Source organism: Carassius carassius, chromosome 22, assembly GCF_963082965.1.
Source record: "Carassius carassius chromosome 22, fCarCar2.1, whole genome shotgun sequence".
Classification (NCBI taxonomy): domain Eukaryota; kingdom Metazoa; phylum Chordata; class Actinopteri; order Cypriniformes; family Cyprinidae; genus Carassius; species Carassius carassius.
In genome coordinates, this window is record NC_081776.1 from 2,673,635 (window position 1) to 2,693,607 (window position 19,973).

At 37.6% G+C, this 19,973-nt stretch overlaps 2 protein-coding genes across 2 annotated transcripts in view; one reads left to right on the forward strand and one right to left on the reverse strand.

Annotated features, from left to right (window-relative positions):
* Positions 1-4,732: 4,732 nt before the first annotated feature.
* LOC132098317 (NADH dehydrogenase [ubiquinone] 1 alpha subcomplex subunit 5-like) lies at positions 4,733-5,976 on the forward strand. The gene is made up of 5 exons (XM_059504457.1): positions 4,733-4,792; positions 5,233-5,277; positions 5,427-5,543; positions 5,636-5,701; positions 5,804-5,976. The coding sequence occupies exons 1-5, from the start codon at positions 4,772-4,774 to the stop codon at positions 5,903-5,905; spliced, it is 351 nt and encodes a 116-aa protein (XP_059360440.1). The 5' UTR covers positions 4,733-4,771; the 3' UTR covers positions 5,906-5,976.
* Positions 5,977-6,530: 554 nt separating this feature from the next.
* LOC132098672 (receptor-type tyrosine-protein phosphatase zeta-like) overlaps positions 6,531-19,973 on the reverse strand; it is a 51,844-nt gene continuing 38,401 nt past the window's right edge. The window contains exons 9-30 of the mRNA XM_059504778.1: positions 19,429-19,613; positions 19,147-19,273; positions 18,396-18,448; positions 17,909-18,305; positions 14,824-14,968; positions 14,434-14,525; positions 14,015-14,100; positions 13,682-13,702; positions 13,411-13,507; positions 13,246-13,328; positions 12,561-12,695; positions 12,076-12,210; positions 11,614-11,777; positions 10,967-11,102; positions 10,723-10,869; positions 10,549-10,642; positions 10,125-10,198; positions 9,916-10,044; positions 9,693-9,842; positions 8,325-8,467; positions 8,104-8,239; positions 6,531-7,617 (exon numbers count right to left, since the gene is read on the reverse strand). Of these exons, the coding sequence (XP_059360761.1) occupies positions 7,483-7,617; positions 8,104-8,239; positions 8,325-8,467; positions 9,693-9,842; positions 9,916-10,044; positions 10,125-10,198; positions 10,549-10,642; positions 10,723-10,869; positions 10,967-11,102; positions 11,614-11,777; positions 12,076-12,210; positions 12,561-12,695; positions 13,246-13,328; positions 13,411-13,507; positions 13,682-13,702; positions 14,015-14,100; positions 14,434-14,525; positions 14,824-14,968; positions 17,909-18,305; positions 18,396-18,448; positions 19,147-19,273; positions 19,429-19,613 (2,864 nt within the window). The 3' untranslated portion in view covers positions 6,531-7,482. The remainder of the gene's footprint in view (positions 7,618-8,103; positions 8,240-8,324; positions 8,468-9,692; positions 9,843-9,915; positions 10,045-10,124; positions 10,199-10,548; positions 10,643-10,722; positions 10,870-10,966; positions 11,103-11,613; positions 11,778-12,075; positions 12,211-12,560; positions 12,696-13,245; positions 13,329-13,410; positions 13,508-13,681; positions 13,703-14,014; positions 14,101-14,433; positions 14,526-14,823; positions 14,969-17,908; positions 18,306-18,395; positions 18,449-19,146; positions 19,274-19,428; positions 19,614-19,973) is intronic.

A 19,973-nucleotide genomic window follows, 5' to 3' on the forward strand; every position in this document is an offset into this window, starting at 1 on the left:
TAGAAAGTACAGATACTTGCGTGAAAATGTAAGGAGTAGAAGTAAAAAGTCGGCTACTTGTACTTCGTATTTGTACTTCGTTACTTGACACCTCTGAGAGTGCCCTGCTTTAAAGCCAACGAGCACTAGTTGCCGTTGGCACTAGTTAACTCGAGCACTAGTCGAGTTAACTGCACCACGCAGCAACAACTAAATTCCTTCTTCACTGGACGCGACAAAGGAAGTGTTAAAAATATTTTTAATATGATTTAATATGCGCCGCGACGCAGACAGTCACTGAAAATAATGGGATAGTATTTTGTCTCACTGCTTCCATCCAACAATACGCCTTGTTCTCTATTGTGGTAATTTGCAGTTCGTGTCAAAATGTTGTTGGTTTAGAATAGATAAATAACTCTTTTGACTTTTGTACAATAATTTTCTTCCAGATATGATAATTTTGAACTTCTGGTACGATACTTGGACATTTCCAATCTGGCAATTTCCACTTCTACATGCTGAGGGAGTTCAGCAAGATGGCAAACAGTAAACAAGTCTTATAGACCAACACTTTTCAGGAAATATCTGTTTTAGGCTTATAATCAGGGTTAGGTGCTTCAACACACTTGTTAATCAGCTATCATTTCACACTGATTTTAGCAATAAATTATGGGTAGGTAGGGTTCTGTCTGTCCCGACAGAACAGTGTTTTCGTGTTTTTTGTCTTGTGAGTTGCAGTGTTTTTGTACGTCGTCGTCGCGTCTACCTGTCTGTAAGTGCAAATACAGTCGCGAGTTTCTGCGCGATGTCGGCAGAACCGCATTTTTACAGTTAAAATCCACGCACGCAGAACAGCTGTGGGATCTCGGTCTGCTAAGGAGGCCGTCACCATCACCGACCTGCACTACTGCATCTCGCCCATAGCTGAGGCACCACAAGCGGTGTGAGAGGAAGCAGAAGAGGGGTAAACGCGGAGGTATCCGGGCTAGGCTAACGGCTAACCCACACAAGCCATCTATCCCCACCATCGTACTCGCTAAAGTACGCTCGTTGGACAATAAACTGGACTACATTCGATTACTACGCTCAACTCAGAGGACTGTAAGAGACTGTTGTGTTTTTGTGTTCACGGAAACATGGTTCAGCAACAGCGTTCCAGACTGCGCTATTCAGCTCGACCAGCTGACGTGCTATCGAGCTGACAGAGCTCTCGTCGCGGGAGGAAAAACCCGCGGCGGCGGGCTTTGTGTTTACTTAAATGACGCGTGGTAATTCCAACACGAGGTAATAACATTTTGGACTTTGTTTACACCACACAGAGAGGAGCTTACAAAGCCCTCCCCCACCTCGGAGCCTCAGACCACATTACTGTCATGTTAATGCCTGCATACAGACCACTCAGTAAAGTCGCCAAACCAGTTTACAAACAGATTAAAGTGTGGCCAAAAGGATCATCAGAGGTTCTTCAAGACTGCTTCAACACAACTGACTGGGACATGTTTAAGCAGGCTGCCACATGCAATAACACCACTGACCTCCAGGAGTACTCAGAGACTGTCACTGCCTACATCAACAAGTGTATTGATGATGTAACGGTCACAAAAACCATCACTGTCCGGGCCAACCAGAAGCCATGGATGACAGGGGAGGTCTACAGACTCCTGAAGACACGGAACGCTGCCTTCAGAGCTGGAGATGAGGTGGGCCTGAGAACAGCCAGGGCCAACCTGTCCCGTGGCATCAGAGAGGCTAAGAGACAGCACACCAGGAGGATAGCTCATCAATTCAGCGACAGCAGAGACACTAGGAACCTGTGGCAGGGGATACAGACCATTACGGACTACAAGCCCCCACCACGGACCTGTGACAACAACATCTCTACTGAACGAGCTGAACACCTTCTTCGCTTGCTTTGACCAACAAAACAGCACCACTGCACAGAAGACTCCACCTCCTCCCGGTGACCAGGTGATGACGCTGACCTCAGACAGCGTGAGGAGATCCTTCAGCAGGATCAATGCACGCAAAGCTCCGGGTCCTGACAACATCCCTGGGCGTGTACTGAAAGACTGTGCAGCAGAACTCACTGATGTCTTCACAGACATTTTCAACATCTCACTGAGTCAGGCTGTTGTTCCCACATGTTTCAAAACTACTACCATCATTCCAGTTCCGAAGAAGCCATCTTCATCCTGCTTCAATCACTACCGTCCTGTTGCACTTACCCACATCCTCATGAAGTGCTTTGAAAGGCTAGTTATGCACCACATTAAGTCTGTCCTCCCACCCTCCCTGGACCCCTTCCAGTTTGCATATCGGTCCAACCGGTCGACCGATGATGCCATCGCCACTACCCTCCACTCAGCACTCACACATCTGGACAAAAAGGACTCATATGTCAGAATGCTGTTCATAGACTTGTGTGGAAAGAGTGACCAGCACCAAGTTCCTGGGTGTGCACATCACAGAGGACCTCTCCTGGACTGAAAACACCGCAGCACTGGCCAAGAAATCACAACAGCATCTCTACTTCCTCCGCAAACTGAGGAGAGCCAGAGCCCCGGCCCCCATCATGTACACCTTCTACAGAGGCACCATCGAGAGCATCCTGACGAGCTGCATCACTGTGTGGTATGGCGCCTGCAACCCGTCCTGCCGAAAGACTCTGCAACGCATAGTGAGAGCAGCTGAGAAGATCATTGGTGTCTCTCTCCCCTCCCTCCAGGACATTTATGGAACACGTCTCACCCGCAAAGCCCTCTGCATCACAGCTGATCCCACCCACCCATCACACAGCTTTTTCAGCCTGCTACCATCAGGGAGGAGACTGCGGAGTCTCCACGCCAGGACCAGCAGACTGAAGGACAGCTTCATCCACCAGGCTGTCAGGAAGCTGAACTCCCTCCCGAACTTGCCCCCCTCCCCTCTTCTGCCCCAGGCACCACTGAACTATGAACCCCCCCCCCCCCCCCCCCCCCCCCCCACACACACACACACAAATTATATGATGGCATGCACTAGTCACTTTGTGCAGCATTGGTCTGCTCACTACTTCATTCAGCATGGAACTGACGTCATTCTACTACCTCATCAGTCAGTTAAATAAAATAACTGCTCTTGAGCGCTTTGTCACTTGTCACTTTAATCAGACTTAATAAGGTATTTTTAAAAAGGGATTTTTGTGCACTAAAAATCTTTTATCTGCACTGTTGTTCACTTCATTGATTTGCACTATATCTGTCATTTGCCTTGCTCTGCTTTATTTAACTTTATTTTTAATTTTATTATATGCCTTTTTATTTTTTACATTCCCTTATTGTATAGTTGTATCTACATTTTATATTTGATCTAGATTTTTAGGCTTTAATGTTAATTTTATCTGTATGCACCGGGGTCTGAGCGTAACGCAATTTCGATTCTCTGTATGTATGTACTGTACATGTGGAAATTGAGAATAAAGCAGACTTGACTTGACTTGTTAGGTTTATCGTTATGGATTGGGTTAAGTTTATATTTTTTGACAATATTGTTGATCCAGGACCAACAAAAGATGTTGATCCAGGAACATGTATTACTTTGGCAAAATCACGTCAACTCACAAATAGTACTTATACAGTTAAAGTTACATTTTAAAACAGAGAATGACAAGTCTGCCAAAGAAAGCACAGCATCACCCGAATAGTCCAGCAGACACATTAAAGCCCTGCTTTGATAATAATACATCAATACAAACTACAAATGAGGACTGCGTCACCACTAGGCGGCGCAATCGGGTTTCTTCTTCAGGCTGCTTTACAACATGACAAGTGACGACAGTCACAACAACAACAAAAACACGTGCAGATCCTGCAGATGATTCAGCCTTAAAAGGAGGATTTTGTCACATTAACTAGAATCAGAGGAAAGTTACTGCCCTCCTGTGGTGACTGTGTGGAATTGCAAATTTGCAAATATTTATTATTTTTTTAATTTCCTTTTTTTTTTTTTTTACAATAATATTCAGTTCCATCACACAAAGGCACAATGTAAACAGGGAAACGTTGCACATCTCAAAGCATGCAAAACATAACAATTCAAACTGAATAAAAACATATCAACTTATTTTTTGTCTATAATTTCTAAAAATATATATCTGTATCTATCTATCTATCTATCTATCTATATATATATATATATATATATATATATATATATATATATATATATATATATATATCATTGATTTAAAATTATTTGATACATTATTGGATTACATCAGCTCCTAAAAGATTATTTCCTAAAATAAATAAAAAATTATCTAGTAAATTATCCTCCTGTGGTGAATTTTAAGTATTAATTAATGCTGCAATTAATTTAAGACGATTTACAACGATTTGATTTATATATTTAAAATAATTTCGAAATCACGTTTAATAGTGCCAACGCTAGAATACTTTTAAGTGTTATTGTGACATTGACTTTGTAAATATACAAAAATACATACAAAATAAATACAAAATAGTAATTTAAATAGTAATTTAAAAAAGTAAATTTTAAAATTACACTATTATTATTATTACATTATTATTAGTATTAATATTATTTAGTAAGACGAGGCAGACGAATTTAATTTTAAGAGATTCGTTTCAAGACGTAACAGATCGTTATAAAAATCCAACCTCAAAAGCTCAAAAAAGTTATGCAGAACATATTTACAATTACCTAAAATAATGTTTTATTAATAATATAAGCCACGGACGTCACACTCGGCCGACGGAAGTTGCGTCGTTGGAGCGCGTCAGCATCGGTTGAAATGGCTGGTTTGATCAAGAAGGTACGTGCGGAGGTCATGCAAATTTGTTATTAAAAACTATTGATATTCATCCGTAAATGAAGCTTGGTTCTAAATACTGGAGCGTTTGAATATCTTCTCCTTTTCTGTGCGTCTGGCACCAGCGTTTGCTTGTATTTAAATGCATGATTCGTGCTTTGTTTTGCTCGATGATTATGGTGATGGCTGGTGTAATGAAACCCGAATCATCGCCATCCTACAGAAAATAGGGGTTATAATGATGTAAGTGATTCGTTTAGTAGTATAATGTCTTTTTGAAGCTGTAAATGTCATGCATTGGAAATCAAGTTGTTCATTTGACACTTAAAAGTGAGATTTGTATGAATATTGGTAATGTTTAAATGCTAAATGACTTTATTGCATACATTGTTTTGACACTTGCATGCATGGGAATATGCATCTTTTGATCGTCTTATATTTAGACCACAGGCTTGGTTGGCCTCGCTGTCTCCCACAATCCACATGAGGTGAGTGTTTTGATCTCATTTTTATCATTTCCATCTTTACTTTCACATACAATCTAGGTGTTTTGTTTGTTGCAAACTTATGTTTTAAGTTAGAGGACTTGTACGTATCAGAATGCTGTCTATTGAATCGTTGCTTTCTTTCCCCCAAGCGTCTTCGGATTCTGTACACAAAGATTCTGGGCGCTCTACAAACTATGCCTCAGGATGCTGCCTACAGGAAATACACAGAGCAGCTGATCAATGAGAGGCTCAACCACGTCAAAGTTGTGAGAAATCTGAGACTTAGGTTCAAGTATTCAAACACATATTGATATAAGAATCCTAATTTCTATATATATGTCATTTTTGTCCTATAAAGGAACCAGACGTAGAAAAGCTTGAAAAAAAAATCAGCTGTGGACAGATTGAGGAGGTTATTGCACAGGTGAGATGATGTAATAATCAAAGATCGCAAAGCCTGATTAAGGAGAACTGAGTTTATAGAGTGAATGCAGCGTGCTGTACCTCATTTGTCTGGTGTCTGCAGGCCGAGGCTGAGCTGGCTCTGTCCAGGAAGATGACCGAATGGAAACCGTGGGAACCTCTCGTAGAGGAAGCACCGGTGAACCAGTGGAAATGGCCCATCTGAAGTCCTCATGATGTTTATGTACATATATCATGTTTATATTAAATACTAAATAAATAAACACTGTCCATTTAGGTTGTGCGTTTTCTTTTTTTACAGCTGATTGTCATAGATTGAGTTGGAAATAAAACTTACTATAAACTCATAATTTCCAGTACATGCCTATATAGGAAATATAACAGAATTAACCTTTCAATGTTGATCAGGCAATGAGAGGGAACATTTACTCCAACGACGGATCTTTAGACGAGTTTAAAGTAAAATCTATATGTGCATATTATAAAATTGCAGCCTTGTGCTGAATGAGGCTGAAGCCCGATTCAAGCTCCAATAAGAACAAAAAATGACCAAAAATAAAATCAAATATCAATTAATTGCAAGCCAAATAACATGCACACAAAATGCAATTTTTTGTTTTTGCATTTTTATGAATTTTTATTATATATATCATGCCTAGGGGTTTAAATTAACATTAATACTTTGACAGTCTCTCAAATATTATCTTGACAGGTCATAAAATCTGAATGTATAACTATAATAGATTACTCATCAAAATAACAAATTAGTTATGTAATTAGAGCAAATTACTTTTTTATTCTTTTGGTTAGTAGATGTGCCTACAGACTGACTGACATTAATATTTTATTTTAAAAATTATATGTAGTCTCTCAAATAAATCGTAGTGCAACACTTTTACACAAAATATTTCATTTCACCCACTTTCATTTTGTGGTTAGCAGTTTGGAAGCTCAGTGGAAGAAAGTACAATGTTTAGAAATGACAAACACTCACGAATGTAGAAGAAATGATGTGCGTGGAAAATCCGGTTTTGTTTATTTTTTACTGTGCTTGCTTTCTTGTCTCCAAGTACGTTCTGAGTTAATGCTTGACAAAAGGCCTACATAATTAAACAGTTTAAATAAAAGTTGATAAACATGGAGATATATAACTGAATGCTAATGAAATGACAGATTTCAATCTAGAAGGATGCGGTACGTATTACAAATGAGTAATGTACAAATAAATGTCTGTTACAACATATCAACTAAGTTAATTCAGAAATTTCTTTACTAACAAAAAAAGAAACATTCAGTTTCTGCAATAACTAACATAGTAGAAAAGAAGAGCTAGTCATAGAAATGTATTTTGGTCTGTTGGTGTGGCCGATTGTTTTATATATTAGAATCACACTTATGAGGCTACATTCAAGAATGCTATTATATATCAAAGATATTTTTACCCCCCCACCCCCACCCCAATAGATAGCATATTAAATATTTTACCCTGCTACTTATAAATATTTCTTCAACAATTATGTCTGACTAAAATCTAAGACATCACCAGCAATACAGCAATCACTGCTTTTCCAAAGAGTAGAAATTTTGGCATTAGTTACAACAGAAAAATTATATATAAGCATTTTAAAGTACAAAGGTAATGAAAAGGCACAATAAAAGACCGGATTATGGTATATCCTGTACCCATGAAGTCTGTGTAGAGACTTTATAAGGGTTTTAAAAACGACTTTCTCTTGATTCAATGTACATTCCTTGGGTGAAGGGTGAGGGTGGTCTGTATATCTACATGAGCGACTCCAGGATTTCCAACGGGTTGGCGGTATCCGTGCCATTGTTTTCCGATTGGCGAAGACCTCTCTCGTCCTCCTTGGTGCTCACCAAACTCAGGATAGCTTTATAGAGGAACTGATAGTGATCCTGCACACACAGGAAAGATGTTAAAGGAACAGTTCACCCAAAAATTTGAATTTACTGAACTTTTCTCACCCTCACTCCATCCAAGATGATAGTAGATGAGTTTTCTTTGGAGAAATGTAGCATTGCATCACTTGCTCACCAATGGATCCTCTGCAGTGAATGGGTGCCGTCAGAATGAGAGTCCAAACAGCTTACAAACACGCAGCTCTTCCATTCATAAGATGTTAACTGATGGACTGGAGTGGTGTGGATTATTGTGATGTTTTTATCAGCTGTTTGGACTCTCATTCTGACGGCACCCATTCACTCCAGAGGATCCATTGATGAGCAAGCAGATTTCTCCAAATCTGATGAAGAAAAAAACTCATCTACATCTTGAGAGGGTGAGGAGAACTTCAGCACATTTTCATTTGTGACTGGACTATTCCTTAAACCATGCACATTTTATAATTCATATCTTATCAAGGTATACCACAGTCATCTTACAATATCGTTGAAGACTCCCGGCCTCATGAGGTTCATCATTCTGGCGGTCTGATAAACGTTCACACTGTTCTCCTCTTCTAGCTGGTTGACCAGGCTGGTCAGTGAACAGAGTAAAGCAGCACTCGCCCCTCCAGACCTGCACAGACACAGTGAGGAATAACACACTCCTCTCTATATCAGTCACTGGTAGAATCTTTCTTGTAAATGCTATGAGACTCTACCCATCGAGGATGATGGCGGGTCCCTCTCGGCGTGAGCTCTCTTCTCTGATGATGTTGATGAGCTCAAAGCAATTGCTGATGGGGCTGTCAGGGTTCGGCCAGCGAGGGCTCTGGTACTGCCGGACCTCCAGTACATAATCGTCCTGTCACACAGCCACGCAGAATAAAATTCACACATCTCTGTTGTTGCTCCATAGACTTAAATGCTTCAGAGATGCAATCTCCAGGACAAAGACGCCTTTCAGAAATGTTAAATGTGAAAGTGTTCAATTTGCTTTGTTTTTAATGTCACAAAATAAAATAAAAATACGTTTTACATGGAAAATTTTAAGCCTATCTTAGTGCCACTAACAAAATTTTTCTGATTATTTAAAATTTACATAGTAAATTACATTATACATTAATACACAGTTATATTTTAATAATACTAATTATTATGAATTTATAATATTCTAATTTAATAATAGAATAAAGAACTAGTTATACTAATAATTATAAAATAATATTTTACAGTATTATACATTTGTAATGTGTCCAGATGTTTTAAGTATTTTCTTAAATTTCAAATAATTTTTTCAAGTGATTCTCATTAGCATTTAATTATTGTAATATAGTAAAAATTGCTGTAATTAAACATTGCTATTTGAAATAAAGGAAGTACAACTACTACTACTATTTAATTATTTAATATTAGTTTTTAATGATTATTTAACATTAAATAACATAATAGTATACATTAATAATATTGTAAATAATAATTATAAATAACATTATAAAAACATTTTTGTTACAATTTTATAAATGGGTGTCCAGATGTTTTACTTTAAATACTTTAAATTTAAAACCATTTCATGAGTGATTCTCATTATTGTAATATAGTAAATACTACTGCAATATCTTTTTAATTTAAGATAAAGGCGGTACAACAATTACTGCCATTTATTTATTTTCCTGTATTGAGTTGTAAAATACATTTAACTATCAGGAAAGTAATGTCACAATTAAAATTTCATAGCAATAAAAAAAATTCATTAGGTACTAAAATGTCAATACATTAATTTTTATGCAAAATATAATTAATTTATTACATTTATACAGCACTTCTCTTCTTTGCTAAGTACTCAAAGCACTCTACATTTTGAGGAGGTATCTCGTCGTTCACCACCATTAGATTAATATATATATATATATATATATATATATATACACACACACACACACACACACACACACACACACAGTATATAGTCCTGTTGACTGTGGGGTGAAATATGACCCAAACATGTTCTCGACAGGTTTTGTCAGGTTTACTCTAAGCAGCTGCAAATACTGAGTTCTGGCTACATTAATTAAATAAGTTTTATTCACCTTTAGAGCCTCCAAAATGAAGTCCTGTACCACAAGCGATTCCTCATTGGACAGGCACAGTTTGTCCTCACCGCTGAAGATCACAGTGAAGGTCTCGCAGCTGATTGGCTGATCTTTAGTGGGCCAGTACACACACTCTCCGTCTCTGCTCTGTGACGACAGGCCTCAGTTATCACATGAGGACGTGTGCAGCAGTATAGAGGTGTTTGTGCTCGTGACTCACCGCGCTCTGTGTATCTGGCAGGGAAACTATGATCTGTGCGTTGTGATCCCAGATCATCCTCCAAAAGTCCTGTATGGTGTTTGGCAGAGGATTCTGGGTAACGATAAACTCGTGGGTCTGATGGTAGCCCTGTAAATGGCACAGACTCGTCGAATCACACCATATTACATACAGGACTCTAAACATGAGCAACAGAACAAGAGTCTTACCATTAAATAAGAGGCATTGATGTAGTCTGATGCTTCTCCAGGTCCTGTAGACAGAATGACCCTTGACCTCTCCACTGAAGCACAGATAGAGCACATGCGAGGATAAAGATCAGCTGTTACAGTTCACAAAACTCAATGAGCTCAGTGATTCATTAGATCTTTAAATACACTTTAAAAAGCTCTTCAGTATATTCTGAATATAATTCTGGGAAGAAAACAGGTTACCTTTTCACTTTTTAATATATTTATATATGCATATAAATAAAGATAATTTATTAATAAATATTTCTAACATATTTATGCATAAAAATTCATTACATCTGTAATAAATAAGAATAATACATTATTTATATATAACTTTTTATATAACGTATGTTAATACATTTATTTTTATTTCTTTATTTATTTTTTTGCATACACTCACCAGGCACAAGACAAGATGTCCTGTTTTTAGATGCGTTGCACTCCTCTAAAGCCACCGTGTAATCGCTTTGTTTTGCACAGCTCTGACTGACCAGCTACAGGAACAAAAGGAAAGCACAATGAATTGCACAGCGTAATAGTGATTAAGGTGGAATCACAAACCCAAGGGTCTCACCTTAAACTGTTTCTCCAGGCGGGTCTTTCCTGTAGGTCCCGGTGTGAGGAGATCAGACACATGCGTGTGAATGTGACTAGCGGAGACCAGGGTCTCTTTACTCCTGATGGCCTCCACTAGAGCATCATGGATGAAGACGTACTGCTCCTGCTCGCACACACAAGTATGATGGATATTTAATGTTGCACGTGACGTGACATTATCTAAGGTATGAAAAGGTTTGAAATAATATATGTTTTCGAACCTCAGTCTGCACCAGGTAATTCCTCTGGGTTCGAATGTGTTTGAGGAATCCCATGATGTTCACTTTACTCTCCTCCTTTATCTGCTTCAACATGCTGTCGATCACAATGTAGGTTCCTGTTCTTCCCACACCGGCACTGCAAATCACACATTCAGACATATTGATGCCCGCCATCGACTGTTATCAACTCTTACTTCAAGTCAAGTCACTTTTATTTATATAGTGCTATATATTATACTATTACAGCAGTAAAGCAGCTCTAAAAGAAGAATAGTGCCCTTATAACTCAATTTGGTTCTAAAATTCACATCTCTCAATTCTGACTTGGAATTCTGAGTTTACATCTCGCAATTCTGACTACTATATATATAATCTCTATATAGACTCTTTTTATTTCTCAGAATTCAAAATGAAAAACTAGCAATTCATTTTTAACAATTTTATTCCATGGCAGAAACAAGCTTCCATAATTAATTGTCAGGGTTCATCAATTATCAAACTAAGTTGGATCAGCTATAAGCAGCCAGTTTGACACAAAAGAATATTGTCATTTTCCCGCTCAGTGTAGCAGTTCTCATTCAATAGAATCAGTGCAGTCAAATCAATGACCATAATTTTATTCTTAATAACTTAACACTGATGTCTACCTGCAGTGGACCACCACAGGCCCCAGATCAGCCGTCCTGGGCTGCGAGGACGCCCGCACAAACGACAGCAGGGGCAGAGTGTATTCTGGGACACCCATGTCGGGCCACTGGGTGTAATGAAAGTGAAACACTGTCCTCTCCTGACTGCGATCCTTCTGTGAGCCCTGACGGGGGAAAGACATTTGCTCGCATTCCCGTTAAGTGATTTAAACATTATTTCTGAATGCTTAAAAAACTTTGTTTTGGTTAGAAACATTAAAGGAACATTCCGTTCTATAATGTTACTTTTGAATGTTCTCTGAACATTCCGAAACCAGATGCATAAATAACTTTTTTTATGCTAATGTTGTCGGAATATTAGTAAAGTGCAAATAACAAATTATATTAACAGTATACTAGAAGAATGATTGTTCATAATTTTGACAGAACCTTCTTTCTGGTGATTTATGCATAATCACAGACCTTCTTGACGTTAACGTTCTTCAAGATGAATGTCCTCTGCGTGTAATAGGCAAGAGTTTTGGTGCTCTTCAGTGTGACTAGGAATGATCCATAGTCTTCCTGATTCTCCAAGGGCCAATACTGATCACATTTTCTCTGTTTGATTCACACACACCATGGATATATGGTTAGGAATCTCATCAAATCATGATTTGTTGTTTTATATTTGCATTTATTTCATTACACTCTAAAAAATAAAGGTTCTTTTTGGCATTGATGGTTTCATGAAAAACATTGATGGAACCTTTCAATGTTCTTTATAGAGGAAAAAGGTTCTTTAGACTATTACACTAAGAAAAAAAGAAAATGGTTCTTGTAAAAACCTAGTTCTGAGACCTGAGGTTTCACTGAGGGGTTGTTTGGGAACCAAAATGGTTCTTCTATGGCATTGTTGCAAATTATTATTTTTTTTTAATGATCTAATCTAGGAGTGATAACAGCATTACCCGACCCTTCTCCACCAGGTTAGTGATCATGACAATCACACCCACGTTCTGCTCCCATATCATCCTCCAGAAGTCTTCCAGACTTCCCTTCAACGGACCCTGGGCGGCTATATATGCTTTCGGCTGATTGTAGCCCTAAAGAAAATCATTAGATTTAGACCATGTTCATTTCTACCAACACTCATGACAAACCAAATAATAAACCAAATATCTGGTAATTCTGAGACTCCATTGGCTGAGAACTGCATCCACTTTATGTTTCCTTTTTTTATTTATAAATAAGAAATGCTGTTCTTTTGAGATTTCTATTCATATGAATATGAAGCAGCACAACTGTTTTCAACAATAATCAGAAATGTTTCTTGAGCAGCAAATCAGGTATATTAGAATGATTTCTACAGGATCGTGTGACAATGGAGTAATGATGCTGAAAATTCTGTTTTGATGACAGAAATAAATTACATTTTAACATATACTCACATAGAAAACTGTTATTTCAAATTGTAATAATATTTCACTATATAACTTATTTTGTTGTATTTTTGATCAAATAAATGCAGCCTTGGTGAGCACAAGAGACTTTAAAATCCCAGTCCCAGCCAATTATAGTGTATATATCAGTATATATATATAATAATGTTTCATCATTACAGCATTCAAAATTTGGTATACAATTTACACTTACATCCACATAGTTGGCATTAATGTAGTCCCCTGCTTTTCCATCTTTGTCAGAGTTTACAGAGAGTTTAACTCGACTGTGATCATCTGAGAGTACAAAAAAGGCTTATTAGTTATGTTTTTTAATTTATATATAATATAAAATATAATATGATATAGCGTCTCATACAGGCCAGGATGTTTATGTATCTGTTCTTGATCTTATTGTCTGGATGGTTGGAGCTGTCCGTAGTGCTGCCGATGTCCACCGTACAGCTCTGAATCTCCTAGAAGAAACATTTTATCCCATCACTGACAGAATCATACCTCAAAAACTATTCCACTTTATCGTGCATACTAATCATGCATAGAGCAATACTGACACGTCAATACAATGAATAGAAGAATAACAACCATGCGAAAGAACAAGAAACACTAAAACAAAGGGAGATGTGTCTTACCTCGTAAGACTCTTTCAAGATCTAATAAAGGAGGGGGTGAGAATGTAGAGAAGCACAATGAAAATCCGGGACAAACAGAGAGGCACCAGTGCAGGTACATGAGGCACGTTTGCATGTGTTTTCATGCTACAGAGGGGTTTAGATGGAGCTGACGCTCTGTGGGTTTCCATGCAGACGCCTGTACACCCCCCCCCCCCTTTACATGCTGCCCTGTTGCTCTCATATTTAGGAGTTTGTGACATTAACCCACTATTTCATATGTTTATATTGCATAATAAGGTGCAATGCTTAAGTTTACGTATTTAGAAATGTAAAAAAAATGAAAAAAAGAACCTCAAATTTTTTGGAGAACGTGTGATTTGCATGAAGATCAGCAACGTGTTTCACAAATTCCTTTACTGGGAGAGCTTCATTGTCCTCTGCCAACAAAAAAAAAAAAAAAGATTTAGAAACAAATAATAAATAGCTAACAAGAAATGAAATAAATAAATAAAATGACAAGCCATAAAAGAAATAAATAGATAATATTTATTAATATTTATAGTTCAAATCAAGACGTGAAAATGAACAAATAAATGAACAAATAAATTAAAACAGACATTAAAACAAACAAAAATGATGAGGCATGAAATACATAAATAAAATGAAAATATGAAAATAAAAAATAACTAGCAAGACATTAAATAAATAAACGAATAAGGTAAGATATGAAAGAAAATATATAATCTTTTAATTTGAGTAGTTTTTGTTACCTGAAGGCAGAAGAAAAGGGGTTGACGGGGCAGATATGGCTCGGGTTGAAATGTTGTCCTCTACATAAAACTGTGACGTTTGAAAGCACCTTCTGTAAGATACAGATGGAAACATTTAAATATTTGCTTTTTACTTTATGAGAGAAGAAAATTAAGATACTCTAATCCGATTAAAGGGATAAAAAAAACGAAGCTAAAACCCCACAAGTAAAATGCACAGACACAGTAATGAGAAATCTGGGTGTGCCTGATTGTCATAAAATGCTCCTAAAAATGAACCCGACACAAGTTTTTTAAGTTAATTAAAAAAGTTTTTAGCACAGATGCATGTGGCACAAGTAATCTTAAAGCAAACACTGACATACAGACGCATATTTGAAGATCTTATACCTCCAGTAGATGAGAATCCCCACCAGCACCAGCAGACACAGGACAGTGAGCGTGGAAACCACAGCCAGAGGAACAACCGTCCTCTTCTCCTTCTCTGTACCTCCCACCATCCCGACACGAGACTCTGGACTGCTGTTACTCTCCTCTGATGATGGAAACGGGAGCAGTCCTTAACCCATCCATTAATCAATGATACATTACACCATATTCGGCACATTCAAGGAGCTACAAAAATGCAACCAACTGCTAACTCAAGCCGTAAAAGCAGTCATGTTTTCATCTTCCAAATGTTGAGTTTTACCTGCGTTCTGGTCTTCCTCTGACTCTTGGATTTTGAGTTCAGGAATTAAGAGCTGTATGGGAATATTATCTCTTTGAGAGATCACTGACCCTCCTTGTCCAGAGCCAGTGTCAGACTCAGCTGACCAGGTCACCCATGACAGAAAAGCCTCTGGTTCTTCGGTGGTGGCCGCCTCTCGCTCGCTCTCAAAGTAGAAAGTAGAGGACAGTCCCTCTCTTTTTTCATCTTCAAATCTACCACTGTAGCTCAGATGAGAGTCTTTGTGAGCCGACCGGATTTGGTCAAGCTCCCATTCCCGGTCGAGCTCCTCCAGAAAGATCGTAGACCCCGATCTGCTGAATTCTCCTGAAGAAGGAAGATGAGCAGAGCCCTCCTCCAAAATAGTGGTTGAGGATTCATAGAGATTTAAGGCATCATGGACCTTTGACACCTTCTGATTATTGAACGATGTGGCTGTAACAAACATGTCTGAAGAGTTAAGACTTCAAATTTCCTCTGGAACCGTTTATGGCGGAGGAAAGAAGCCCTTGAATGTGCTAATCTACAGCTGATTTAATCTACATTTATCTTGCAATACCTAAAGCCACCACCAAGGGGGCGCTATCTATATGCAAAGAAGGTAAAGGAGCAAGAGAGGAACCACCACCGCGTGAGCAAACCAACCGAGAAGAGAGAGTGGTACCAGCAGGTGCATTACAAATACCCAAAGCTTTTCTTGAGTATTTGTGGCACAAGACGGCAATCAAGATTTTATTCCATGTATATGGTGGCAATTGCACCACCATCAACTTGAGCATTTCTGAAAGTTGAAAAGAGTTTGTGTATGACCTGTATAAAATGTACTTCTTTTTCACAAGTGTGATGTTTACGAAGGAGATCTTGAAATGAAAACTGTTGGGAAACACTGCAATCACCATACTACCTAGCAGTGGCGGCTCCAGACAATTTTGATTGGGGGGGGCAATGGGGGGGTCCTGGTCATTTCAAGGGGGGTCTCATGAAACCCAACAAAAATTACAGTGGACACGGCTAATAACTGCATATTACTGCTACTAAACAACAAAAACAACAAAGCATATCAACTACTTTGTTTTTAATTAATTAATCAATTGCAGTTTGCAAACAATATGCTCAAACTTTAAAGGGTTGTCGCTTTAAATGGTTCGCGTCACCAATACGCATTAATCCACAAATGACTTAAGCGGTTAACTTTTTTAACGTGGCTGGCACTCCCTCTGAACAGGGCCGTGCAGAGACCTCTGGAGGGGCAGGTGCTCAAAGTATAAAAGGGGCAATTGGAACAAGGCTTTAAATGGCCCTATTCAAAATATCAATACAGCAATATATTGTGATGCATTCCTTGCTGATTCGCGTATAGATATGGATGATTATGTATTGATACCGCAGCAAATGCTTTGATGCAGTTTTGAAAAAGAAACAATAGAGAAGACAATTTTAGTTTAAAAAAAATAATAGCTCTGGGATTAGAAACTGAAATGTCTTAAATTGTCCCAACCTGATGGCTTTTTCTTCTCTGTTCTACAGAATCATTAAGAACAGCGGTTATAGTAAAAACTATAGAAAACACTTGTGCCTCTACATTTCCCTCTTTCTCACCAGCCTCTGTCTCCTGGCTTGCTGTTACCTGCTCTCTTTCTGTCACTTGTGCCTCTACATTTCCCTCTTTTTCTTCCTCTATCTCCATCTCCTCATTTGATCTATTACTTTCCACTCTCTGTCCATCTAGGAACAAGGCTCAATTTACTATTTCAGCATTAATCTATTATTTTAACAATCACTACTACTCTTGCACCTAATCAATAAGTCCACCTTAAATATTGATACAAAACATAAAAAAACTGATACACTGGAATATAGTGATTAATATTATTATTACTGGTGTAGTTGTTGTTGTCTAAACAAATGACAGGCTAGAATAAATAAGTACTGTAATATAATAATAGTTTAGTCAAATAACATAAAAAGACCAGAACCTTCGATGCCTGTGAAACTTTTCTCCCTCAAACAGCACGCTAGTGTTACTTCTACACTACAGGCTACACACAGCAATATAAACAACAGATCTGCATGTCCTCACATCACATCGTTCTTGTAAAATAATAATAAGTAAATAAACATCAAAATCACTTCGCTGAGAATGAAACACCACTTACCAGCTGCTGCGGTTTTGAAAATAGCCTTTAGCAATTAAAAAATGCGTACCAAATAAAACCAGTTGAAAAAAAAAGATGGTTCACCGGTTCTTTTGCGCTCGATGTAATGTCATTGGCGATGACTGCCCTTCATTCAAGCCTTTGGTTTACTCGCGCTTATAACATTAGCACAGAATCAGTTCAGAATCAATCAAAAAACAACCAGTTCGGTTCAGACGAGTCAGTCTGCTTCACACTGAATCACACATGCGCAGTATCATCAGCTCCTCGGTTCTCGAATCGGACGCATCCGACAGAAACGGTTCTCGTTCAGTGTACGAATAAATGTCTGAATAATTATTTATTATTGTTCTGCGTAGTTTGAAGAGATTTTTTTTATATTTATCCCGGATATATATATATTTAATCAGGAAGAGGGTGGGGGGTCAAATGGGGGGTCAAGGCGTTTTTTGGCAGGGTCTTGAGACCCCCCAAGACCCCCCCTGGCGTCGCCGGTGCTACCTAGTACAATTGCAAGCCTCATCGCTAGTCATCTTCATGACTTCCCTAAAAGCAAGTTAGCATTTAGTGAGGTTTTGATTAAGAAAACACCTGAAAAAGACTGTCTTACCATTAAACAAGGGCTGAGTGCTCTGAGAAATGATCTTCATAGATGCTGAAACCGCTGATCCAGTGGCGACAGTGCTAGTGTCAGCTATTGAGGTTGTGTTCACTGCAGGTTTAGTCGTGGTTTTTAAAGTTTTGGCTGTCAGTTTTGATATTTCTTGGTCCTGAGCAAGGTGGCCGCTCTCCTCTGGAAGGAGTCTGTTCAGTGGACGTTTGGTCTCATTTCTGTTCTTGTAGTGGTCAGGTGACCACGACAGTGAAGACTCCTTGGTCATTTTTCGTTGAACTGTAATCGAGGTTGTCTTGACAGCGGGGAACAGGAAGCCCGGTTGGTCCGTCGCTGCAGATTCCCGGATGAGAATTCGTCCGGGCGGAGAGCTGGAAGCAGGTGATGTTGTTTCCTGAAATTATAATATGTCATGTTTTACTCAAGATGCTCATGGAAATCCATAAAAGTGCTCATGATTCATCATTTATGATTTTGTTATCACCTCATTATATTCCTCTGGTTCTGTTAAATCTCCAAAGGGATCAGGCTCATTTACTGCGGGGTTAAAGGAAATATCAGTAAATTAATTTGAAGAAATAAATATTCATGCTAAATAATAGGGTGAATAACACACACAATATAGAATATGTCATATTTTACCCCAAAATAAGAAATGTTTATATTTGAGATATTTTCCATATAATAATACTATACAAAAATGTGTTATTAAACACATAATAATAACAATGATAATAATTATGATTGTTATATATTATTATCATTCCAGTATACCGTACACAGTTGTTTTGTATTATTTATATATATATTCAGTAAAACAAATACTACATAATGATCATTTATATAATTATTATTATTATTACAGTACATTATAACTAGACATATATATAACTAACTTTTTACAATAATAAATAAATTCAGTAAAACAAACTATTGTTTTTAATGCTTATTTAAGCTGCAAAATACATTTCTAACATGTTATTATTAAAATACATGTATTTCTTTATGGTAATAATACAAGATTATTAATATAGATTATTATGTAATATATAATATTAAATAAATGTGCCTAACTGTAAAGGAAAAATAACTTTTCTTTAAATATTTTTTTTTTTAAATCTTTAAAATAAATGTCTACATATATTATTAGGATTTTTATTTCGTTTATTTCACTTTGTAAAATATGACCCAGACATTTCTTGATATTTTTGTGAGATTTTCCAGTTTTTGTTTACCCGGGTCTTCTAGAGGCATGTCCACAATCACCTGGTCACTCATTTTTCCAGTCAAGCCATTGGTGCACAGCGCCACCACCTGGACAACATAGCTACTGTTGGCCAGCAAATGATGGATAATGGCTCCCTGGAAAAACAAGATAATACTATACCATCACCTGTTTCTATCCACCAGGACTAGTGTAACCTTGAACTATAAGCTTTCATTTTACAGTGCTGAGTGAAATATAGCCCTACTGTACTTCACTCAACACTCAACAGGGTTGGTCTAAAAGCACTCACCACATCCTGGTCTCCGTCTGTGAGATACTGTTGTTTTGGCGGGTCTTTGCCCTGCAGTCTCTGGTAGGTGATGGAGTAGCGCTCAATGGTGGTGTCATAGACGGCCCGCGGCCGTTCCCACGTCACCACGATCCCCGTGTAGTTCTGAGAGTCGGCCTGCAGGTTCTGCGGCTCAGAGCTGCACACTAAACACAGAAAGAGCTTAACATTACTGTTCAAATTCAGTTGTATAGACTGTGCAGTTTCATTACAATTACACATTATTAATGTATAATATAAAAAAATATTTAATAATAATAATAAAATTCTTAAACAATATAGTTGTATTTTGCTAAATATAATATAAAATATAATATCACAAAATATTTAAAAAGGTAAATAATTAAATAAAAAATTATACAAAATTATAGATACATTTTGACAAAATATTTTTAAATAATATAAAATGAAATAATTAAAAAAACATAAAAAACATAACATAAATAGGATCACTAAAAATGTAATATATTTTAAAATATTTAAAGAACATAAAACATCATATTTTT